At 42.8% G+C, this 22,039-nt stretch overlaps 1 protein-coding gene across 1 annotated transcript in view; it reads right to left on the reverse strand.

Annotated features, from left to right (window-relative positions):
* me1 (malic enzyme 1, NADP(+)-dependent, cytosolic) overlaps positions 1-22,039 on the reverse strand; it is an 88,656-nt gene that overhangs the window by 23,464 nt on the left and 43,153 nt on the right. Inside the window, exons 4-6 of the mRNA XM_071518625.1 lie at positions 10,623-10,698; positions 8,875-9,036; positions 190-293 (exon numbers count right to left, since the gene is read on the reverse strand). Coding sequence (XP_071374726.1) covers positions 190-293; positions 8,875-9,036; positions 10,623-10,698 — 342 coding nt within the window. The remainder of the gene's footprint in view (positions 1-189; positions 294-8,874; positions 9,037-10,622; positions 10,699-22,039) is intronic.

The raw sequence follows: 22,039 nt of genomic DNA on the forward strand, positions 1-22,039 counted from the left end.
CTAAATATTCACTCAGTGTCTTCAGAGGTTGATTCTTCTATGTAAATATCTGCGGACATGTATTGACTATGCTAAACTGCTTAACATATTTCTTTTAAGAGCTACATGTGCTGTTTATATCAGCTTACAATAGCAGACGTCATAAAGGAAGCGGGGAAGTGGTGTGTTTGAGGGCCAGCGCGGTCATACCTGTCTGACACAGCCGTCATAAACTCATCCAAAAGGTCATCGTAGGCCTGGCCTCGTACTCTCTTATGCCTCAGCCCAATGTAGAGAGGGTCCTTCAGCAGCTCCTGCAAAAACAGATGTGGGAAGAGAGGAGAGCGAGAGGTGAGAAAAGACAGAATGAAACCAACAGAGAGTGAGAGATTGAGAGCGAGAGAGGATGAGAGAGAGAAAGCAACAGAAAGAGGTGTAACGGCATCTATCTAGCTAGCTAACAGAGTGGAAAATATTGACTTAAAAAACGATGCAAACCAAAACAGGGCCAAAAAGATTTGAATGAAAAAAAAAAGATTTAAGTTAATGAAAAAACGGTTTGAATGAATGAAAACTGAAGAACACTAAGTGAAAGGAGAAGAATACTAAACTGAAAACTTCGCTTTTTTGCCCACAAACTTTTAAAAATGCTTTAAAAACGTTCAATTCACTTTCAAAATAAAAATACAAAAGTAACTCCACAGGGGATGACCTCACTAACCACTAGGCCACCCTGCCACCGCCTTCTCCTTATTCCCAGACAATATTGGGTCCCTCCTTCTGTATCCTAAACACCAACACAGTTTGCCTGAACTGACTACTGCTTACTGCACGACCTGTAGTAAATTAACTGTTACTGGACTATTACATCAGGGGACCAAAATATTACATGGGAAAATCAGTATGGTATAATTTGATGCCTGTACCCAGAGTCAAAATAATTACAGAATAGAATGGAGTAGAGAATGGCAGCATAACGTCCGTGTATGTGTGTGTGTGTGTGTGTGTGTGTGTATGTTTAGTACAAGGTACATGTCATATCTCCAAGGTACTCTAGGCAGGAAACAGTACCAGGGGCGATAGAAGAATGTATGAAATTGAACAATTACTCTCTCCATGATTTCTGTCCAGTCTTTACGTTCCTTGAATGGAAAAATGAAGGAGGGAGTTGACAGATATATGCATGGGCACATCCACACACACACGTACACACACCTGCATCTCTGTAGCCCCAGGACCTCTCTATGCTGTAATGTGAAACATGTGTGTGATCCTACAGTGCTGAGAAACACTTTGTGTCAGTTCACACACAATCAGCAGATACATCTCCATGTAAAGTAAAACCCTAAATCTAACCCTGTTGCATCTTTTGCCATTTTAATGTAATATCAATCGTTTTCACACACCTCTAGGGAGAAGTCATCATTACACTGGTGGAGTGAACTACCTTGGCTCCGGTCATACTAAACAATCTTTAATAACTGTGTATTTAGCGTTGTTCTCTGCTAATACTCTCCTGGCACCATTCAAAAGTGTTGTTATGGTGAGAAAGTGTGTCCAAATCCTCCAGCATTGCCCTAACTGAAAAACCACAGGTGCACTAAATCTCAGAATTATTCACCTAATCTCACTTCCTGAGGTTTCAAATCTTAAGACTTTATCAGCACCCACAATACACCAAAACCCTTCTCACCCCTGGAGTGACGGGAAAGATGAATTGAGGCGCGGTTTCCTCTTTTGCATTCCCACCTGGCATGTTATGAAAGTTGTTTGGTGACAACTGAGTAACTGTACTGGCAAGTGAGAACAGGAGGCAGGACACAGGTATAGAGAGCCAGAAACCCTACTGTGACCGGTTTTTAATACTTCGAGGTGGATGGAAATAAATTTAAGCGGCGGGGTGGAGGGGGAATGAGAATGTTTTTAAGAATGTAAATGTGAGAATATCTGGGCAATGGGAAACAGGCCTGAGGCCCTGTTTTTCAAATTTACATTGACTAAACAGTCCATCAAAGGAGAATTTGCACTCAAGCTGATGCAGATGGAACGCAAAGGAGGAAGGACATAGCGAAAGTTTATTTGCACAACCCATACTCATAACCCCCCTCTGCTGCGACCCTCTCATCTCAGCAGAGTTCAAGGTGGGGACTCTCCTCTGTTCATTCACAGTGACGTGATGAAGGAGATGAAGGGGGGACACCAGTGACCTTTGCACTTCAGTATTTTGAAGGCAAGACAAGGCAAGGCAAGTTTATATAGCACATTTCAGAGATGCGGCAGAAAAGTGAGAATTAAGAGCGGTGGGCAGGTCGGTGGGCAGGTGTGTGTGTGTGAGAGTGTGTGAGAGAGAGAGAGAGAGAGAGAGAGAGAGAGAGAGAGAGTAAGTGAAGAATTAGGTGGAAGTGGATGCCTACTAGCAGTGATAGATTGCTTACAGACGTTCCTGTGGATTTTCCACACATACTTCATCAGAGCTTTCACAGGGTGCACCTGCCTGACACAACATGGCTCTGTCTTTGTAATCGACCTGAGAGCTTTGAAATGATTTTAAAGCTGCAGTAGACAACTTTGCAGGTTGGCAGCCCTGAATGGCAGCGAGAGGTAACTGAATTTTGAAGATTTCAAAACCCAGAAATCATGTAACGCGATGTCAGTAAACAGCGCACTCCTTGGACCTAAATGTCTTTGTCCTGCTTTCTTTGTACGGAGCGCTCACTGGTTAGGAGACAGTTTTATATTTCACTCTTAAATTTCTATTCATTGCTTCCTGTGTGTGGAGAAGATCATACCTGACCCCAGAATTTAATTTGGAGAAAGATGGCAAATTTATGGTTTCATTTAGTGGGGCTGGTATACTCCTCTCTGTTGAGGCACCCCAACAATGCACTTTTATGTGTACTGGTCACTTTATAATATCAGCTTCGCCATTGTATGTTAATATTTTTGTCAAATGTTTATTGCTGTAACAGCAGTCTGAGCGTTCCAAACTGTCTGAATGAGAGTCAGAGTTACTCATTACATTTCCCACCTTGGTCTTGTATTTATCCCCAGCAACCCCAAACACCATGCAGCACCCCCCATCACCCATTGGCTGTGGTGTGTCCACGTGGGACCTGTCGCGCTGGCTTCATTTCCTCATTGTTTGCAATGGAAAGAATGCCCTGTTGCATGTTCCCAGCATTATGTTGCGTGTTTTTGTGCTCAGTGCATAGGGGGCAGAATGTAATCAATATTTCAGCTTTAGCAATTTATGGTATAATGAAAGGACATAGATCCTCATCACAGCTGGAAACAGACATAAAATAAATCTTAAATCTGGAGTTCGCTCTCCAGTGTGACCACAGCAACCGAAATTTTATAGTACAGTATATATCGTATATCATATTGTTTAGTATAAACATTATATTATATAGATCCACACATGCCATCTGGGTATTTGCAGGGTACAGCTAATTCTCAAGCCTTACTACCAGTCTCTCTTTATGCCAGTTAGCATTATAAAGTTCTTCCCATTTCACTCACTGTTGACAGTGGAGACAGCCAACTATGCTGAAGTCAACACGGCTAATATCATGACAGGCTAAGAAAAATAAAAAATAGACATTTAAATTTGGTTCACCCACACTCTAAAAATATGTGGTTTGGATGGGACTCTACAAGTGAGGGTCAAGTTGTGTAAACTTGTGTGTGTGTGTCACTTTTTAAGCCTGCTTTAGGCATGAATTTTGTTTTTATTGCGGTCTCATTTATTCTGTGCATGCCTTTGAGTATTTTAGCAATTGTTATTCTTCATCTATTGTTCACATTTTTACAGTTTTCTCATGTTTTTGTTTATACTGTAAAGAATTTTGTAACCCTGTTTTAAAAAAGTGCTCTATAAATAAAGCTAATTATTATGATAATGGTGATGATGATGATTAGTATTATTGTTACAACGTTAGCAGGTTTTCCTGCTCAGGGTTTCAATAGCCTCATAGAAACTACAGGAGCTACAACTAGTATTTCAACCCCAATCCTCCACTGAGCACTGCTAGGCAAAAAACACTTGGACACAGTACTTGGACACAAACCCTTAACCTCTATCTGCTCCACTCTGTACTCTATGACTCCAGGGTATTTCGATCCCAGTGGGTGGGGAAGTGATCCGGAGCATTGTCATGCCTCATTGGGACAGGCAACCTTTATTTCCCTGGGATTTTGGAGCGACATAATTACAGGGTGCCACTAAGATGAGTGGGGCTTGGAGAAGGCAAGCGCCACCTTTCCACAGCATGGTTATGAAGGACTTGCCATGCCCAGGGCCAGCTCAAACTGTTTATAAAGTGACATTTTGTTTATTTGAAACCACATCCCAGCTGACAAATCATCTCCAAGCAAGCATTTGACGGACGGCGACGTGCAGGAGGGGGCCAAGTTTTTAAGGTCAACCCAAATGAGCGCAAAATTCTCACAATAAGATATTATAGCAAGGTAAAAGTTCATATTAAAACAGCTTTCGAGACTGTTTTGAGCTAATATCAGAAAGATATTTAGATGCTGATTTCCCAAAATGATGCATGTAGCAGCTATGGACGACTGCAAATGTCCTCTATTGGACTACTGTATGATGGTGTGGTAAAAAAGCTGGTCCATCTGCTCTCATCTCATTATGATCAGAGTGTCTGAATGAAAGCTACATCAGTTTCACTTCATTACTCAGTCCATTTGGGGAAAGTGTGTGACCAAAAGAGAAAGAGGTGCATTGTGAGGAACTCAGATAGTCGCGAGTAGTCAGTACTCGGTAGCAGAGTGAGTTTCAAGTGGGTTGACCTCGTTGACACTGTGCTGAACTGTTGACATGAGTTGTCTTTTCTGTCCGAGATTATCTACTGTTGATTGGCTAAGCTGTCCTTTGTGTTGTACAGCCCCTTCTCTTTCAGACGGGATTAGTCCTCCTGTATGGCTTTACAGTTAGAGACACAGAAGCCCCATTTTCACTGCCCAGTTGCAACTGTTTCCAAACTGATGACGGTTAGGCTTCGGGAAAGTAATATTAAGCTTTATCCGACTGTTTTGTGGTGCCGGACTTCTGATGAGGAAATTTAAGTAGTTTAACGTGCGACTTCTGGTGTTAAAAATGTTCCGCAGCCATCACTGAAAAATGAATTGTAACGGAACAGTGGAAACAGGGCCAGGGATAAAAGATAACCTGGACCTGTCTGAGGTAAAAGACACTCCACTTTGGACTCATGAGAGTCCGCCCAACACACACACACACACACAAACAGCATATTGTCCGGGATGACATCATCGTGTCTCATTTCACTGTGTGTGTGTGTGTGTGTGTGTGTGTGTAAGTGTGCGTATGTGTGTGTGTTGAGGTTGCACCAGATGAAAGGCGCAGGGAAACACAGAAAGATAAAGTCCAGCAACAGGAGGGTGCAGTTAGGTAAAAACTGAACTACCTGCGAACGTCGAACTTTGGGTAAAAAACATGTTTGTTTATCTGTGTGAGTGTGTGTGTGTATGTGTGTGTGTATTTCTATTTTACCTTTGTATTTTTCCAGTCTGTATCTGTGTATATGTGAGACAACGATAAGAGATGTCCAGGTAGGAAGGCTGTTTAGGATTTATTGCTGGTCCATACAGGAGATTACACAGCTACCACATTCCTCTGCAGAAAAAAAACGCCACAGGAGCTCACTTCCTAAATGTCTTGAGCCATACAGACATTTCGCAGGCATTTGAGCTCTGTATAACCTCCCGATGGTCAGGGGGTGGGGGGAGTGTAGAAAAGATAAGTGTAATAATCCATATCTATGTGTCAAAAAGGGGTGAAAAGTTCAGATGCAGTTTTGAGTTTCCCTGTTGCTATATGGTTTCCTGGTTAGTATGATGCGGTTTTTCATATTGTTAAATTTAACAGGGATTGGGTTACATGAACCATGTCACCACCCATGAATGATGCAAGCACCTCTTGGGGCAGTCAGTAACAAGATGCACCATCCCTCCCAGTTTCATCAATGATCTACCAAGGAAACATGAATGATTTTGGTGTCTAACAGGCCAATCTCCCAAAAACTCTGTGTATTCCAATATACAGTATCTTCTAGCAATGTTCCCTGATCCCTTTTGTGAAAAAACAAAACACAGTGGGACCAGGACCTGACTGAGATCTAGAGCTCCATGGCCAAAAGTCTATTAGGATGACTTGGCTGTGTGCTTGACTGTCTGTTTGTATGTCTGCCTGTCTGTCCCTCTCTCCCCCCTCCATACCAACTCAAGGACAAATATAATCCTGTAATAACAGTCATTTTAATAATTAGCTATATCTACCACTACCTCATAGCCTCCCACCCCCATCTGCTCCCATCGTACCCTTGCAGTCGAGGCTGCAGAGTGGGGCGGGGTACCAGGGGGCAGCAGGCTAGCATGCCTCCCATATGAGGCCAGGCCAGAAGAACTCCACATGGCTTAAGACACACACACACACAGCCGGTCCATTTATCCCATTACATCTCATTTAGCCTGTCATCTCTTCAAAATAATAGAAAAATGGAAAAGTTGGCCACAGCCAAGCAGACTACAGTAAAACCCCTTTTATAGCTACTTAAAGTTGCATAACCAGAACACACGCACATAGACGTGGGCTATGTGTATCTGTGTGTGTGTGTGTGTGTGTGTGAGTGTGTGTATGTTTGTGTGCATGCCTGTCCCTGTGCGTATGTGTGATATCTGTTATGATTCCGATGGACTGGGAGCTAATTATTTATCTACAGCAATGTCTGCTCCAGGCTCTTTCTCTGGTAGGTAAGGTGATTTTTTAAGGTGAGCTGGTTTTTCATGCTTGCTTCATGTCCTAAAACCTTACAGCTCCTGAGAAGTGTGTGTGTGTGAGTGTTGCTTTAGGTGATAAAATCCTGTCAATCCCTGTGCTCCCATAGCTCTCGACTGCGTCAGCAAGCATTTTCCAAGATTGGAAATCAACAGGTGGTGCATCTCCTCTGGGAGTCTCAGAAAAAGAAACAACATCTCCACATATCTGTCCAACAGTGCCCTGCTAGTGACTGCGCTCTGCTTCTGTGCACACAACACATGCACACACACACACACACACATGCACCCACACTCACACACAAATGGAAGTGCATTCTCTCCCCCCTCTTCTGGCAGCAGGTATAAAGTGGATTGAGGACACAGACAACTGTGGATCAAAGACTCTGAGGCAGCTTGTTAAAGTTGTGTTGTGATGCCTATAAAAGTCTAAAAATTGCTTTCGTGCACCCAAGACTCCTTGATCTGCATGTGTTCTCCACAGAGGATCTCTCCAGGCAGGATTATCATCCTTAGCCAGAATCATTCAAACTGAGCAGTGGACTCAATGTGGAGAATTTAAAATGCATGGAGATGCCAGTACAGGAAGAGGTCAAAAGGTAGACCTGTGTAGCCTTATAAAGAGAAAGAGCCGAGGGAGAGGACCTGGCAGAAAGAGAGACCATATAACTCTCTGTAACACCAGATCCAATGCCACCAACTGGACTAATGTAGCAATGCAATATCTTTTATGGGCTTTCTCGGAAGACTCTAATGTGCTTTATTACAAATGTAGGGGATTTCTGCTGCAACCCCAAAAGTTTTGATGAAGTGTGAATTGGCTAGGTGCAGTCAGGAAGGGAACTAGAGAGAAATGTCAGGCCATCCAGGGTGCCACCACCTTTCTCATTCCCTGTGTCTATCCAATTTTTACTACCCGCTCTGTACCCTTCCTGTTACTTTCATTCCTTGCTTCATTTTGCTGTCAAATGCATCTAACCTAAGCACCACCTCTCATCCCTAACTCTCTTCAGACAGTTCCTTGGACTGAAACTCAACTCTAGGGACTGAGTCATCTGAAGACTGGAGATCAAGTCAAGGAAAATAGACGAAGGATGGCTTCTGACAGGCTGAGCTCAGCTGTGCCTGGGCAGCAGGCATCTGGGGCTGCCACTCCCTTGGCCAAGGCCAGGATGACATGGAGAAAGTACACAGAGAGTTATATATATAGAAGTATACACAGACTATTCTTAGTCCACTCCGGCTTAAGACTACAGACACACGTGCTACCCTGCCCACAGCGAGGATCATCTTTCATATTTAAAGAGAAGGCACTACCATGGAGAACAGAGACCATAGGTGGGTAACTGTGGCCATGTTGGCTGGTACTGTCACTGGCTGGCAGGGTGGAGAGGTGTTTTCCGAGCTGGCATCCGTGAATGGAGCTGCTTACCTCACTTATGTAAAGGGTGTTTCCTGGTTGAAAAGTGTGAGATTTTTGTTTTCTTTCCTTGGCCTGTTCATGGGAACTGTAAGCAGGGCCTACCTGGTTACAGTGGATTAAGAATGTTTCCCTTCTGGCATATCATGCACTCGTCATGGGTTTAAAAATGATGGGGCTTAGGGCAGCAGGGTGGTGCAGCGAGCAGGGAAACCATTTTCTCAACTGGAAGGCCTATGCTCAAGCCCCCGTGACTTTCTTATTTATATCCCTTGTATCCTGTTAATACTAGCTGCTGCAATGACCCAATTTCCCCATGGGGATTATTAAAGTTGTATCTAGTCGAATGACAAGCATCCGCCCTGCTGAAGTGTCCTTGAGCAAGATGCTAAATCCCTACCAGCTGCAGGAGCACTGTTCTATAGTTGACCCTGACCTTTGACCTCCTTGTGGAGGAGGGCAAGCGATGAGAAAAGCAAATAATTTCCCTTCGAGGATCACAAAAAATATTAAAGGATTGGTTTCACTGTACTTAGATGACGTTAGAAGTCTCTGTTTTGCTAATCCTCATATATTTACAAAATGAATGAATGAAAAAAAGAGCATATAACACTAGAAGCTTACAGTTTAGTAAATTCAGCTGTATTTAGATGTCTACTTACCTCATTGTCTGTGCCCACATCCAGCATGACAGGCAGACACTGCTGTGGCGGCATGCCTCCGCAGGCTGTGTAGAGGGCCAGCTTGCCCACAGGTATGCCCATGCCATAGCAGCCCAGGTCTCCCAGCCCCAGGATCCTCTCTCCGTCCGTCACACACACAGCCTGTAAATCATCAAAATAGTCAATCACAAAGCACAGTAGCCACCACGACCACCTAAATCATTGGTTTAATTGGTATGTCTGTGTATAGCACTACTGTAAATAGATGGCTGTCACGGCATCATGTTGGTTAGCTGTATTGCATAAAAGCAATACAGCTGCACTGCCTTTTTTTTTTTGTTAATTACACTTAATACACGATTTAAACAGAAAATAAATAAACCAGCCTTCCAGCTCTGCCTCCATGTCTCATTAACTCATAATACTGTTTCACCAAAACAAGTCCGCCCTGTCGCCCACCAACAGAATTTTTTTTCCGCCTTGTAGGCCTGGCTCTGCTACACACTCCTGGCTTTCCACTCACTACTCACTTTACTCATTAAGCAATAAATAAGCTCTGTTGGGCAGATTTCACAACGTGAAACAAATCGATTGTGTAACACTTAATATCATCAGCAGAAGTGTTTGATCTCAAATGTTCCCAATTCTGAGTGTTTCTCTTTTCCGTGATTAGTGTGACGCAGACGACTCTGGCACAGAGATTTTACAGCCTTGTTCCTCCCATCTGACAACCTCAATCTGACAACCTCATGCGATGTCGTCAGTTTTTCTATTTTACTGTATTTTAATGCATAATGACCATATTTAACACCATTAAAGGTTTATTACATTGTTTTCACAAGGACTCGCTCGTTATCGTGTATGGACATGTGACAGAAAATCTGCCAAAGGCTTATCAGTGAATGTCTTCCTGGCTCTCGTTTGCCCTCTCTCTATTGAAATGTTGTAAGTAGGGCATATTTGGTGAGTTTACGATAAGACCACCCTCACAATGAGAGGCGGCATGACAGCGCTGAGGTAAATGCCATGCTGATGACAGCCGTGAACAGGTGGCTCCTGCTGCAGATAGGCTATATCTGACATGCCAGGAATGCCTGGTGGTTTCGTCATGCTGCATATGATTAGATTATGACTTGCACATAGTTGCTCCATATAAGAGCTTAGACTAGGAATACACCAACTTTTTGGAAGATTGGTCCGTTGGTCAACACATAGACCCCAAAATAAACAATAAAAAAAATAGTAGTTAACTAGCATTATCCAAACTAAGAAAACTGACCTAGTAATAAGAAGTTATTAGTTTAGTTATTAAGTTATTAAAGTTATTACATTTTACCAATCTCTTTCACAAAACTCCCAGACTTGGCTGCATGCCATTTAAGATTACTTACCATTTAGCTTTAGCACTATTATAAGTTCTCATTTTCTCATTTTTTATATAATGCTAGTGGCTAACTGGCCTATCACTCAAAACAGTGTATGTTACAGTGTTATGTTCTCATCACAACAGGTAAGTTGACCAATGGGCCAATCTCCCAAAAACCTGGGATCTACCATGCATAGTCTTACATTGTGCTACTGATACACTCAAACTGAAAAAGGAACAAGGCCTTGGCTCTCCCCAGGTTTTTGTGATGTGGTAATGCTACAACATTAAAGATATCAAATACTACTCCTGTAAGAGGTGATGTAATGCCACTGTTTGAGGCAGTTGAAGGTGTGAAGCCTCTGTTTGAGGCATAATTTACCCTGATGTCCTTTTCTGGCCAGCTCTGGAGCAGCGTAGAAATGTGACCACGGTCATGAATAGTGATGAAAAGCCCCCTGGAACAGATCAAATAGAAGAAGTTAGCAAATCATTTCTAAAGGTTTCCACATTACTTTGAACACATTTAATACTCATCATGGGATTCCAAATAAGTGATGGACCTGTTGTATAAATGATAACCACTATTCCTTACAAAAAGCTTTCTTTTAATCTCAAATCTCTCTTTGGAACTTCAGAGGATTTGAAGCAAAAACAACTTTTAAGCTCTACTTCAGAGACTGAAGTTTGGGTGCTGCTTCTTTTGTGCTTTCCTTTCATCTAACCAAAACTGAACTTTATTGAATACTAATGGCACCTGAGATATTAATGTTGAGCCCAGAGTCTTGCACCCCTGAAGCACCCCAACTATTCATTCATCTTGCTACCACCAACCCCCCAACCAACAATCCCTCCTTCCTTCCCTTGCTCCCTCCATGACAGATGTGTCCTTTGCCCCGGGACAATCCCAGGATAAAGAGATAATCTCCATGCGTGGGGTCCAGCTCCAGTGTCTACCCAATCCAACAGACCCATCTGGTTATGGCGTGAAGGCAACACCTCCTCCATATGTGTTGGTGACAGTAAAAAACATCACTATTTGCAAAAAATCTGCTCATGAAGTAAAAACACCGACCCATCCCAGGTCAACGCTGGTGGAAGGAAACAGTGGGGAAACGTCAAACGCAGAGAGCCTGAAACGTTGTTAAAAAGTGTTGGTATGTGAGAGGAAAATATAGCGAGGTAAAGAGAAAGACATAAAAGTGTCACATAAAAATGCTTTGATAACCCAGGGATGAGGCAAGCTACACTGTCAGCGCTGAGTTTCCACTTATCAGCCACTGCTAGGGGAGGGCTTTCTCAGGTAACAATATCAGCACAAAAATTCAGCAATTCACAAGTGTAAGTCCTCAGATAAATCCCATCTGTATGAGTCAGACAGCCATGTAAAACCACATACACTATACCAGAAGAAAAAGTTGAACCATTAGATGTGAATATTTGGGTGTCAAGAAAAAATTGACAGAATATGTAGCTGTGAAATAACTAAAGTTCAACAGAATGATGTGAGATTGTTTCACCTGAGAAAGTTAAAACTCTCAGCTTTTTGGAAATAGAAACCTTTGTGACTTGAGACTCAGGCTTTGGATCTGTTACATGCCCTGTGGTTATGCGTAAAAGTATGTGAAGGATGTGTGTGTGTGTGTGTGTGTGTGTGTGTGTGCAGTGGGGAGCACAGCTGGTGGATGATCAGTCAGTCAATCAGTCAGGGCCACATTTCTCTAGTCAAAAGGTGAAGGATCTCACACATGGCAACCCACGTCAGTCGCCTCAGGCTCGACATGTTGGGCCTCCAAATGTAAATACTGTGCGTCCTCATCCTTCCATTAGCTGATTCTCCGATGAGTTTGGCTGTCATCATATAGGATACTTTTTTTTGTTTTTTGTTACGTTCAACACGCCTGCACCTTTTACAGCTATTTTCAATGGTTTGGTGGCGGCAGGAAGGCGTCTAACCAAACTACACGCCTTGCATTTTGGCCGCAGTGTGTTTTGAGGCGTTCTGCTGGGCACTCCAAGTTGAACATGTCTAAACTTTAGCCCTGCCACACATTACGTCAATGCAAAAATAGTCCTTGAACAGGCACTGTCTAGCTCTTGGATGAGATGATACAAGTGTCTGTGCTCTGTTCTCCCTGGGAGGACGTCATGTACCCATATCCTCCGTTTCAGAATGGGCTCCTCATCCTCTTCAAGAGCAGGCAGAGAATGACATAACACTCCTTGCACCCTTTGAGCTCTTGCTCTCTGTTACTAATGGCACTCACAGCTGCACTTTGCATGTAAGCAGGAGAAAAAAGCATCCTATCTGATCTGAGAGTTTGTGTTTCCAGCCGAGAAATAGCGAGAAAAACAACATAAGAAAACAGTGAATGGAAATTAAAGTTCAAGAGAGAAAAAGAGCAAGATTGAATGAAGGAGAGAGAGAGAAAGAGAGCAAGGGGAGGAAGGGAAGGGAAGGGAAGGGAGGGAACATTGTCTGTCTTGAAGCTATTAAGTGACAGGCACGTCAGAGCTGTAGAGGGCAAACAAAGGTCACTAGACCAAAACATCCGCCATCCATCACATTAAACACCTTTCAAATGCTCTGGTAATGAAACGGCCGCAGAGGTCAGCCATGTAACGGCGCTGGGCAGCACTAATGATCTCTAACGCACACTTAGCTTTCAACCATTGGTGATCAAACACACATCTGCACACATGTCCTGCTTCAAATGTACCATGAGTGGAACGAGTCTGAATGACGTTTGCACAGCTGTAAGGGACCGTTAGCATGCGCTGTCTGTATGCACTGTATGTGTGCGTGTGAAAGAGAGAGATCGAGAGAGAGTGTGTGTGCGGCCTGCTGTGTGTGTTTGCCTGGAGCGGACCTGAAGCCTAGAGGACTTGAGCCAATGCCAATTACAGCGTTATGAAGGATTGTGGGAGAAAGAGGGGTTTTAGGCCTGAAGGAGCGACCCCAAAACACAACTGTTGGAAAACAACTGCTTGAGATGGATCAAAGCAGACAGCCAGGCTGACATTGATTCCCAATCTCTGTGAACCTGAATGTTACCAAAAATATTAAGAGTTTTCAAATTCTGCTTGCCACTATTCCTCACCTCCTGTAACTCTCCATTTCTGTCACTCCCTCTTCCTCAGTGCTTTCAGGAGAGCCGTTGATCTCAAGACCTTTGACCGCGACAAGTACCGTGAAGTAGAGTGGGGATGGTGGAGGAGATGTCAGGAGTGCCTGTGATGCCTTTTATTGTGTTTACATCATGGTCAACAGTCAAATACACACACTCTCAACACACCAACTCCTCCCAGAACTATACAGTATTTCCATCATACATCTACCTAGAGCTGCAGAATGCTCATCTGCAGTGTATCATTTAGGTCTATATGAAGTCAGGAATTACGCTGTTTCGAATCCATCATCACCGCACTTAGTCTGTTAGGATAATGGTGATCGTGTCCAAGCAAGATTTGTGAATTAGTAACAGAATAGTTTAATGGATCACTGACAGTATACAGAGGCTGTCAAGGGGATGTGTATCATATGAAAGCGTTTTGCCCCCAACCCACTGACCTTGTGAGGAGGTGTGTATGAGTGTGTGTTAGAAAGAGAGAGAGAGAGAGAGACAGAGAGAGAGAGAGAGAGAGAAAGAGAGAGGGAGATTTTGTACTTCTCCTTGTGAGAGACAGTTTGCGTTTTAGACCTTCAGACATTTTTGTGAGGTGAGGTCATTTTGCCAGTTCTCACTTGTTCAAGGAGTTAGTTTAGGGTTATCAATCTGTGATGTTCAATGCATTCCAGGAGTTATTTTGTGATGAAGAATTGTAATTAATGTTTTTGGTGTACCCACTTCCCCTCAACCTGCCTCATCTACTACTAGTTATTGATTCCCTACATTTCCCAGAATGCCTTTTGGCAACCCCCAGAGAAGAGGTTTGAATTTATCGCATTTAATCAAAGGTGGGGGTTTGGGGATATAAACAAAGAGTTTTTCCAGTTGAGAAAAAGTGGGTACTGTCCCAATTGTTCAAATTACAAAAAAGCCAAAACTCAACATGTCTTGTGGCTGCATTGCATTCTGGTCCATTTAAGCTACTGCTGGTGGAGATATTGGTATCTGTCTCTTCTACAGTGGATTTCTCCTTGTATGATTGCTGAATGTCAGGGTAAGGGTTAAGGTTAGGCATGTAGTGGTGGGGGTTAAGGTCAGGGAATGAATGTCATCAATGGAAGGTCCTTACAAGTATAGTAAGACAAATGTGTGTGTGTGTGTGTGTGTGTGTGTGTGCATGCATGCATGTGTGTCTGGCTGCAGCTGCTGATGTAAAGACAATGAGTAGCCTGAGCCTTGTGTTCTACATGAGAGGAAGGCCACAAAGAGTGGAGCTGCCCTCTGTGGCTCCTCCTGTAAGAGTGTGGCCACCTACTGTACCGGAGTACTCTCCAAACAGGTACTGCGACTGCAGAAAAAAAACAGCTTTGGTCGCTGGGTCCTCATTTGACGCTCCAAAATCGAAACAAGGTCGGAGTAGGGGCGTCAAGGCAGTTTGACGCGCCTCATAACACTTTTGGTGTGCGTTCGGCCATTTAAAACAATAGGTGTATTTCAAAACGCGCGTCAGATACTTTCAGTGCGTTTGGGCCTTAAGGGTTAAGGTTAAGGTTAGGTTAGGTCAGGGTAAGGGTTAAGGTCAGGGAATGAATGTCGTCAATGGAAGGTCCTTACAAGTATAGTAAGACAAATGTGTGTGTGTGTGTGTGTGTGCATGCATGCATGTGTGTCTGGCTGCAGCTGCTGATGTAAAGACAATGAGTAGCCTGAGCCTTGTGTTCTACATGAGAGGAAGGCCACAAAGAGTGGAGCTGCCCTCTGTGGCTCCTCCTGTAAGAGTGTGGCGAGAGCGGAGAGAGTAAAGAAAACAACCTGATGGCCTGAATCAGCACCATCGCTGACCTGCAGCCCGACATAAAACACACCCCAGGGACTGTGGGGGGGGGGGGCAAAGCTGCTTTCCACACCATGACCCAAAACACACTTTGAGCCCCATAGGGAAACAGGCCTCTAAGCATTGACCCGTGTCCTTGGCAAACACCACCAGCGGGGGGGTTGGGGTAGGTGGGGGGGGGGGGGGGGGGGCAGCCACTCACCCTGAACACATCCGCCACTCCTCACACCACCACACAACCTCATCCCTCACCACGCTGGACGCCCTTGGTTTGCCGCCACATAAGGTCCAACTGACAGAATGGACACAAATCACCGAGAAGGGACTGTGAAACTGGTGTTAAAGGTCACAATCACACACTATGAGATTTCTACAACTAATTACGCTCCAAAGCTGCCACCCCAGGCTGGTTTTCATGGTTAGGCTGAATCTCCTGAGAAAAACTATGAAGAGGGCTTTTCTCCTTGATTTTCTAAATTTGTTTGAGAGGGCCTAATTGGTGTTGAATTTAGCCAACATTTTTCAGTAACTTTGCCCTCGAAGACGGAGGTAAATGGTGACTAACAAGTGACCAGGCTGTGCCAGTGCTGTGTAACAGACAGATCCTGTTAAGTTAATGTGTGTAACTTGATTTTTTTCACTTTGATAAACCGAATACCTGGGATTTTGTAAAACAATCTGAAATGTAAAAAAGTACTGTTGCGAGGCAAAGCCAAAGACCAAAACAGCAGCCCAAGTTACAGAAAACATCCAGGACTTCGTTCATATCCTATATTTAAAGTACCCTTTCACTGTAAAGAAGAAAAAAATGTTTCAACCCAGTATTGGGTATTAAAGGAGTAAACCAACTTTTTGGGAGTTTGCCCATTGGTCATCTTGCACAATATGAGATGAGAGGATTGGCACCAAAATCATCTCTGTGTCTCCGGTAGATAGCTTTGTCCAGTGCGCATGGGCTAAACTTGTGTAGTGAAATTTGAATTTTTACTGCACCTTCAATCCAGCACAACTGAATTTTGTATATGATCTTAATTTGCAGATTTTACAGAAAATAAACTGTACAGCGTTTTTACAGTGCAATGTTACCCGGAGAAGCCAGAAATAGCTCTAAGCTGTATACTCTATCCGGCTCTGTACCTGTTGCAGCCGTCAGCCAGCTGGAGCTGTCATTGTACCCAGCTAGCTGTTATTGTTAGACTAATTACTTTCTCATTTACCCAGAGCTTGCATTTGCTTGTAATCTGTGAAATACTGTACCTTAAGGGTTATGCAACAAGAATGGTTACGCAAGCCATGCACAGTCATGTGTCTCTCAGATGGGGGTATGACAGTAACTTTACACTGACAGCCTTACATACAGAGAGACACGGAGACACATGTACCTCCCTGAGTGATGTAATCCTAGCCCGTGTTACTCTCATGGGCTATAGCTCTGTGGTGCTAACTACACACACACTCAGTGATGAATGGCATGTATTGCATTGAGTGTTTAGATAGAAATGTATGCATGCATGTATGGTGTGTGTGCCTTACATTGTAATTGCAAAAGAATGTGCCAATGCTGTGGACATGGAGAGAATAATCATCAAAGTGTGTAGGCTTCTAACATTAATGCATGAAGCTTTACAACAATGGTATACAAAAGCAATATCATATCCAAGATACAGTCTGCCTTTGACATAAGAAAACACATTTATTCATTGGGACACTTTAGCAACTTCCCTGGTGGAGATTCATGACTTTTCAAAGCAGATTCAAACAGGAGCATTACTCCAACATTAACACACCGGATTTCTATGCCAGACCAGCTGCTGGGATATATGACATCTCATTTCATTAAAGCTATGAAGTTCAATTGGCCTTGAGAGAAACAAAAACATGAAGTTGCCAATAATAAGAGATTAATATTCAGCTTTTGTTGAGAGAAGTATTCAAGCTACCAAGCTTGGTTAGGATTCAAACAGTCTTTGTCATAAACAAAGACCAAAAGGTTAGAAAAAAAATAAATAATAATAAACCACAGATTTTAATATTCTGGCATTTGCTGATTTGTTGATTTGTCTTGTGATGTGGCGATCCTTCCCAAAGATGAAGAGACACAGAGCCAATGCAGAGACACATAGAGAGAAAGAGAGGGATTTGAGACATGACTCTTTCAAGCTGTGGTTGGACCCTAAACAATTTGGAAACATTTCTCTCAAGGTAAACCACACATGTCTTCTCTGGCCATGACATGAGGCTAAACAGTTTCCTGGTTTTGGTTCCATGCTTTAATTTGTGTTGAATATCAATAGCCCATTTGCTCCTGTCAATAGACTGGAAAGACATCGGTATGGGGTCTAACACACATGCTCGCCAGGCTGCCTCTCTGTCGTTCTATCAGGTGAATAGGGCTTCCTCTGAGGACCAATACAGCATCAAGCGAGACAACCCAAATGCATAAGCACACTAACACACACACACACACACAAACACACACACACACACACACACAAGGAGACAGAGTAATTTCTACGACTGGATGTGGTATCTGACCACAAGCTGTAGAAAAGGACTGACAGCACAATATTTAAGCAATGAGACCGCTGGTTTCAACTTTCTGCCTTGCTTCCTTGTGTAAGTGGTACTTAATAAGCTAATGGCTTTCCATGGAAGACAGTTAAGCTCAATTTATCATGCCAGCAGAAACAGAATACCTTCTGCAGAGTTAGGTTATTCTATAGAGACAATAATCTCTCACTTTTGTTAACTAGAAAGAGAGACAGTTTTATTACTTAGATTGGACCCATGGGCTTGGTCATACTGGCTATTTCTTCAAACCATTAACTAAGTGAACACAAAGCAATGTAGCTGTTGGCATTATACATTAAGAATAACATGCTGCAGCGCTTAAAGCAGCCAAGTCGTTGACTAAACCAATATCAGAATATGGTGTAGTTAGAAGAGCCAGAGAGAGGCTGGGTGCTGGCGTTGCCAATCAATAGCCATATCCATGCCAGGGACTGTGCTGACGTAAACTCTGCTCGCCTAGTTTAAAAATAACTGCAATTGCAACGGAAAAGATGACTGTCAAAGAAACTAAATATGCAACAGAGCTCTGGGACGAGAAAGAAGAAAGAAAGAAAGAAAGAAAAAACAAATAGAAACGACAAAGGAATCTGGATAATGGGGGAATAATTTTGCATCAGCCCAACAAACAGTTTTCCTGCCCATAATCCTTCTCTCCCCCTCGCTGTGTAAGCATATGTAAGCCTGCAGTTCCCTGTCATTGTTCAATCAGAACAAGGAGCTTGTGTAGGATGTCTAAGGGCTGTGTTTGTGTTTGCGTTGTGTGTATTTTTCTAGGAATTTGTCATAGAAGCAAGAAGTGACTGCACCCAGTAATTATTGTACAACACAGAGCTCTCATCACTCTGAAATTCTCTTTCTCTCTTTTTCCTTCACTCTTTCGCTTCACTCCCCCCTTCTCTCCATACATGAGTGTCCATGGACAATGCACTCTTCTTCTGCCTGCCACCCTCTATGGCACGCTCGGGCTTTGACACGATTCCATCTTATGACAAGTATTCAGCACGTTGCCTGAAACACCCTCTCCTTCTACACAAGCGAGAGACAATTCCTGTCCTTGGCCTTGGAAAATCGTCACCTCCACCTCCACCTCCACCCCCCATTCCACTGCCGCCCACTGAAATGAACCCGGGCTTCCACAGACCAACCAATCTTCCCTCTTGAAGCCTTCCAGATTGTTAGAAGAGTGGGCGGGAAATATATGAGAATGTGAGGCCAAAATGGACACTGCTTAGTCAATTTGATAGGTCTTTCATCACTTTGGGTGACATGCTGTAGCAAAACATGAAAGGACATGGAATTATTAACATGAGCCAAGCTGCAGGCGATGAAAATAGCAACCAGACAGTGCGAGGATCTGTTATTTCAAAGCCTGTTGTCTACTGTACTTGTCTTGGTGGAAGAGATGCAGTTGAGTGGATGTCCAGCTTCTCTCTCGGCCAGCCTTACATAACTCAGGGGGAAGAAACAGCAGGAACAGCCCTCTTCCAGCAAAAAGGTCCTGCTAAAGGAATCAGAGCCACAGACCTGATGAACCCAGCTGGCTATTAGATGACTTTCAGCCATGTGCAACCAGGTTTTCCATTCATTTGCCATTTCACACACACTCCTGACATTTGGGGCATGCCAATGACGTTTTGTGTGGGTTGCAATGTCACATTCAAAAGCAATTGGATTTGCTATTTGACTCCGCCAACAATTGTGCGAGGACCAGCAGAGTGTTTATTTGCGAATGCTGTTTTGTGTTAGCAACAGTGGTCAAGATTGGATCACGCAGTGCATACACAGGAAAACTTAATATTCTCTACAATTCAAATAGGTCATCTTTTTATGGGGAACACACATAAAGCTCTTAGACAATGGGAGACAGGTTAAAAAGAATATTATAGAATCACTGAATACTGTATGGATGACAGTGATTTATGGCCCATTGTATTTACTTTAACATTCATAGAAAAATGTGGTTTCAATTTTAGGGATGTCTGGGGTGACGGCGGGCAAGCTGCTACAGTGTCCACTATAAAACAGATGGAGAAATGCTTTAAGAGTGTCCAATTCTTCAGAGCTTAAAGCTAAGGAGATAATTTATACACCGCAGGACACTAAGTGGCAGGCCAGCACAATCATATTTTACAACAAAGACGACCAGAACGCTCATCTATAATTCATAAATGTGAAAGCTAAAGAAGCGTAATAAGCCTGTATGTTCTCAATCGCTTTGAGATCACAAGACAATGCCTTTAAATTTACATTGATACTTTGTTATTATTTGGGAAACTCAGTTGTTAATTTTTGATTTGCTGCATGTGAATGCCATATTCTGTATACAATAACAAAGACCTTTCTTCTGATTATGAGGAACCTGAATAAGATACCTGGGATATTCTATAGCAAAAATCATGCAGGATAATGAGGCAGGCAAACATTTTATTCCTGTTTGCGCTATCTGCATAAGGTTATATTGACTGATAGTATTATGTACATATACAGGGATACTGGAAATTATAATAGAAGATGAATTATCCAGACTACTTGGATGTAAACATACACAAAATCAACTTAATTTTGTTTGAATGATTAGAAACAATTATTTCTTATTTATAAAACTGAATTTTTAATAGATGCTTTTGAGCAATTCTACCATCCATCATAACAAGGGGAATGTGTGCAGCAAAGTGTGGCCTGTTAACATGTAACATTTTTCAACTCCTTAACAAGGAAACTGGAGCTGCAGCTCTGCCTGATGTGATGCTGAGACCTAAATCAAAGTGAACGTTCAGAGTGCCAGGGGAGAGGTCAGGTCTCACGTAATGAAAATAGATCAAAGCGGGACAAAAAGGAAAGTCACCCTGGGTCAAAACGCGTATCTGTGGAGGTCAGAAAGATTGCTGCTGAGCCACTCAGCATCGCCACTAACTATTACGGTAGTGAAATCGTCCATAATCGAAAGGTCACAGGTTCAATCCCAACAACTACGGGTCCTGCCGTAGTGACGCGAACCCCCTACTTCACTCTGGATGAGAGCATCAGCTAAAATGTAAATGTACATCCGCTTGGCATCCACTGACTGATTCCTTAGTAGTCTACATGACATGACAACTTAAAGCGTATATATTTATAAAAGCGTAAAATTTGACCCCAGACAATGCCAAGCACAAGTCAAATATGATTCCAATGAAATATCTTAAGGAGTGGTGTACTCTGCCAAAATATCCACTTAGTAAATCACATTGTCATGCATATTTGCATTTAATGTTATTACAATACATTGGCTGGACTCAACCAAACATTTGTGAGGCTGCTAAGGGTTTTTGCGTTGGTCATATATGGAAGATTCTGATCAAAAACCAGGCGCACAAGCAATTTGCACATCTACAATATGGGAGAAATTGAGCAACAGACTTTTTTTACTGGGCTGCTGTATTTAAAACCTAGGGAAAGTCTTGACTTCTGAACCCATGCCAAATTAGCCTGTTTTGGGGTGTTTTATTCTCATTTGCACAGTAGAATGCCTATAGCTGAACAGAAAAGACAAAGAGACGAGGAGGAGGAGGAAGATAAAGAAGGCAAACAAGGTGGGAGGGAGTTCTGATTTATTTTTCATCATTATTCACCATGAATCATTTCATCATTTTCATAACTACAGTAGACGAAGCCTAACTTTAACTTTTCTTGCTTTGTTATTTTTAAGTGTATGAGGAACATGTTGAAAATGAACAAATTTCATCTCTGCTTATTGTTTTACCAAATGCCACTACATCATTTTATTTCCTGAGAAATGAGTACAAGTATGAAAGCGTATTTGAGTGTTTGCTTATGTGGTGGTTAGGGAATTCAACAGTTAAAAGTTCGAATAATCCAGGACTGGTCCACAGTCAGAGGCACTAAATCATCTCTTTTCTTATCTCTTAATTCCGTTTTCCCACGCTTGGAAGGAGCAGGGGAAGTGAGATCAAGTTGCCTGCAGATACAGTTATTGAAATGGGCCGTTCTGGCTGTGCTGCATTTTCCACCCCAGGAACATTTATTGCTGTGTTGATATGGAGAATATACAATATTTTCTAATAAAATCCCCAGAGGAACTAACAAGGACAGGTCATGGAGGGTGTGCTCAGATGGTGTGGATTCTGACATGGAGAAAAATATTTCCCACGGAGTAAGAAACCAAAATAACGAAGTATGGATAGACCGATGCATTTTACAGGCTTTCATCGAACTCACACTGGCATCATTAACTCACTCTAATGTTAATAAAACAGCAGTTAAATCATTATCCAAGCAAGCAGT

Source organism: Centroberyx affinis, unplaced genomic scaffold (assembly GCF_046629955.1).
Source record: "Centroberyx affinis isolate AG114_WGS23_722 - 3 ecotype Tasmania unplaced genomic scaffold, CSIRO-AGI_Caff_v1 ptg000617l_1, whole genome shotgun sequence".
NCBI lineage: Eukaryota > Metazoa > Chordata > Actinopteri > Beryciformes > Berycidae > Centroberyx > Centroberyx affinis.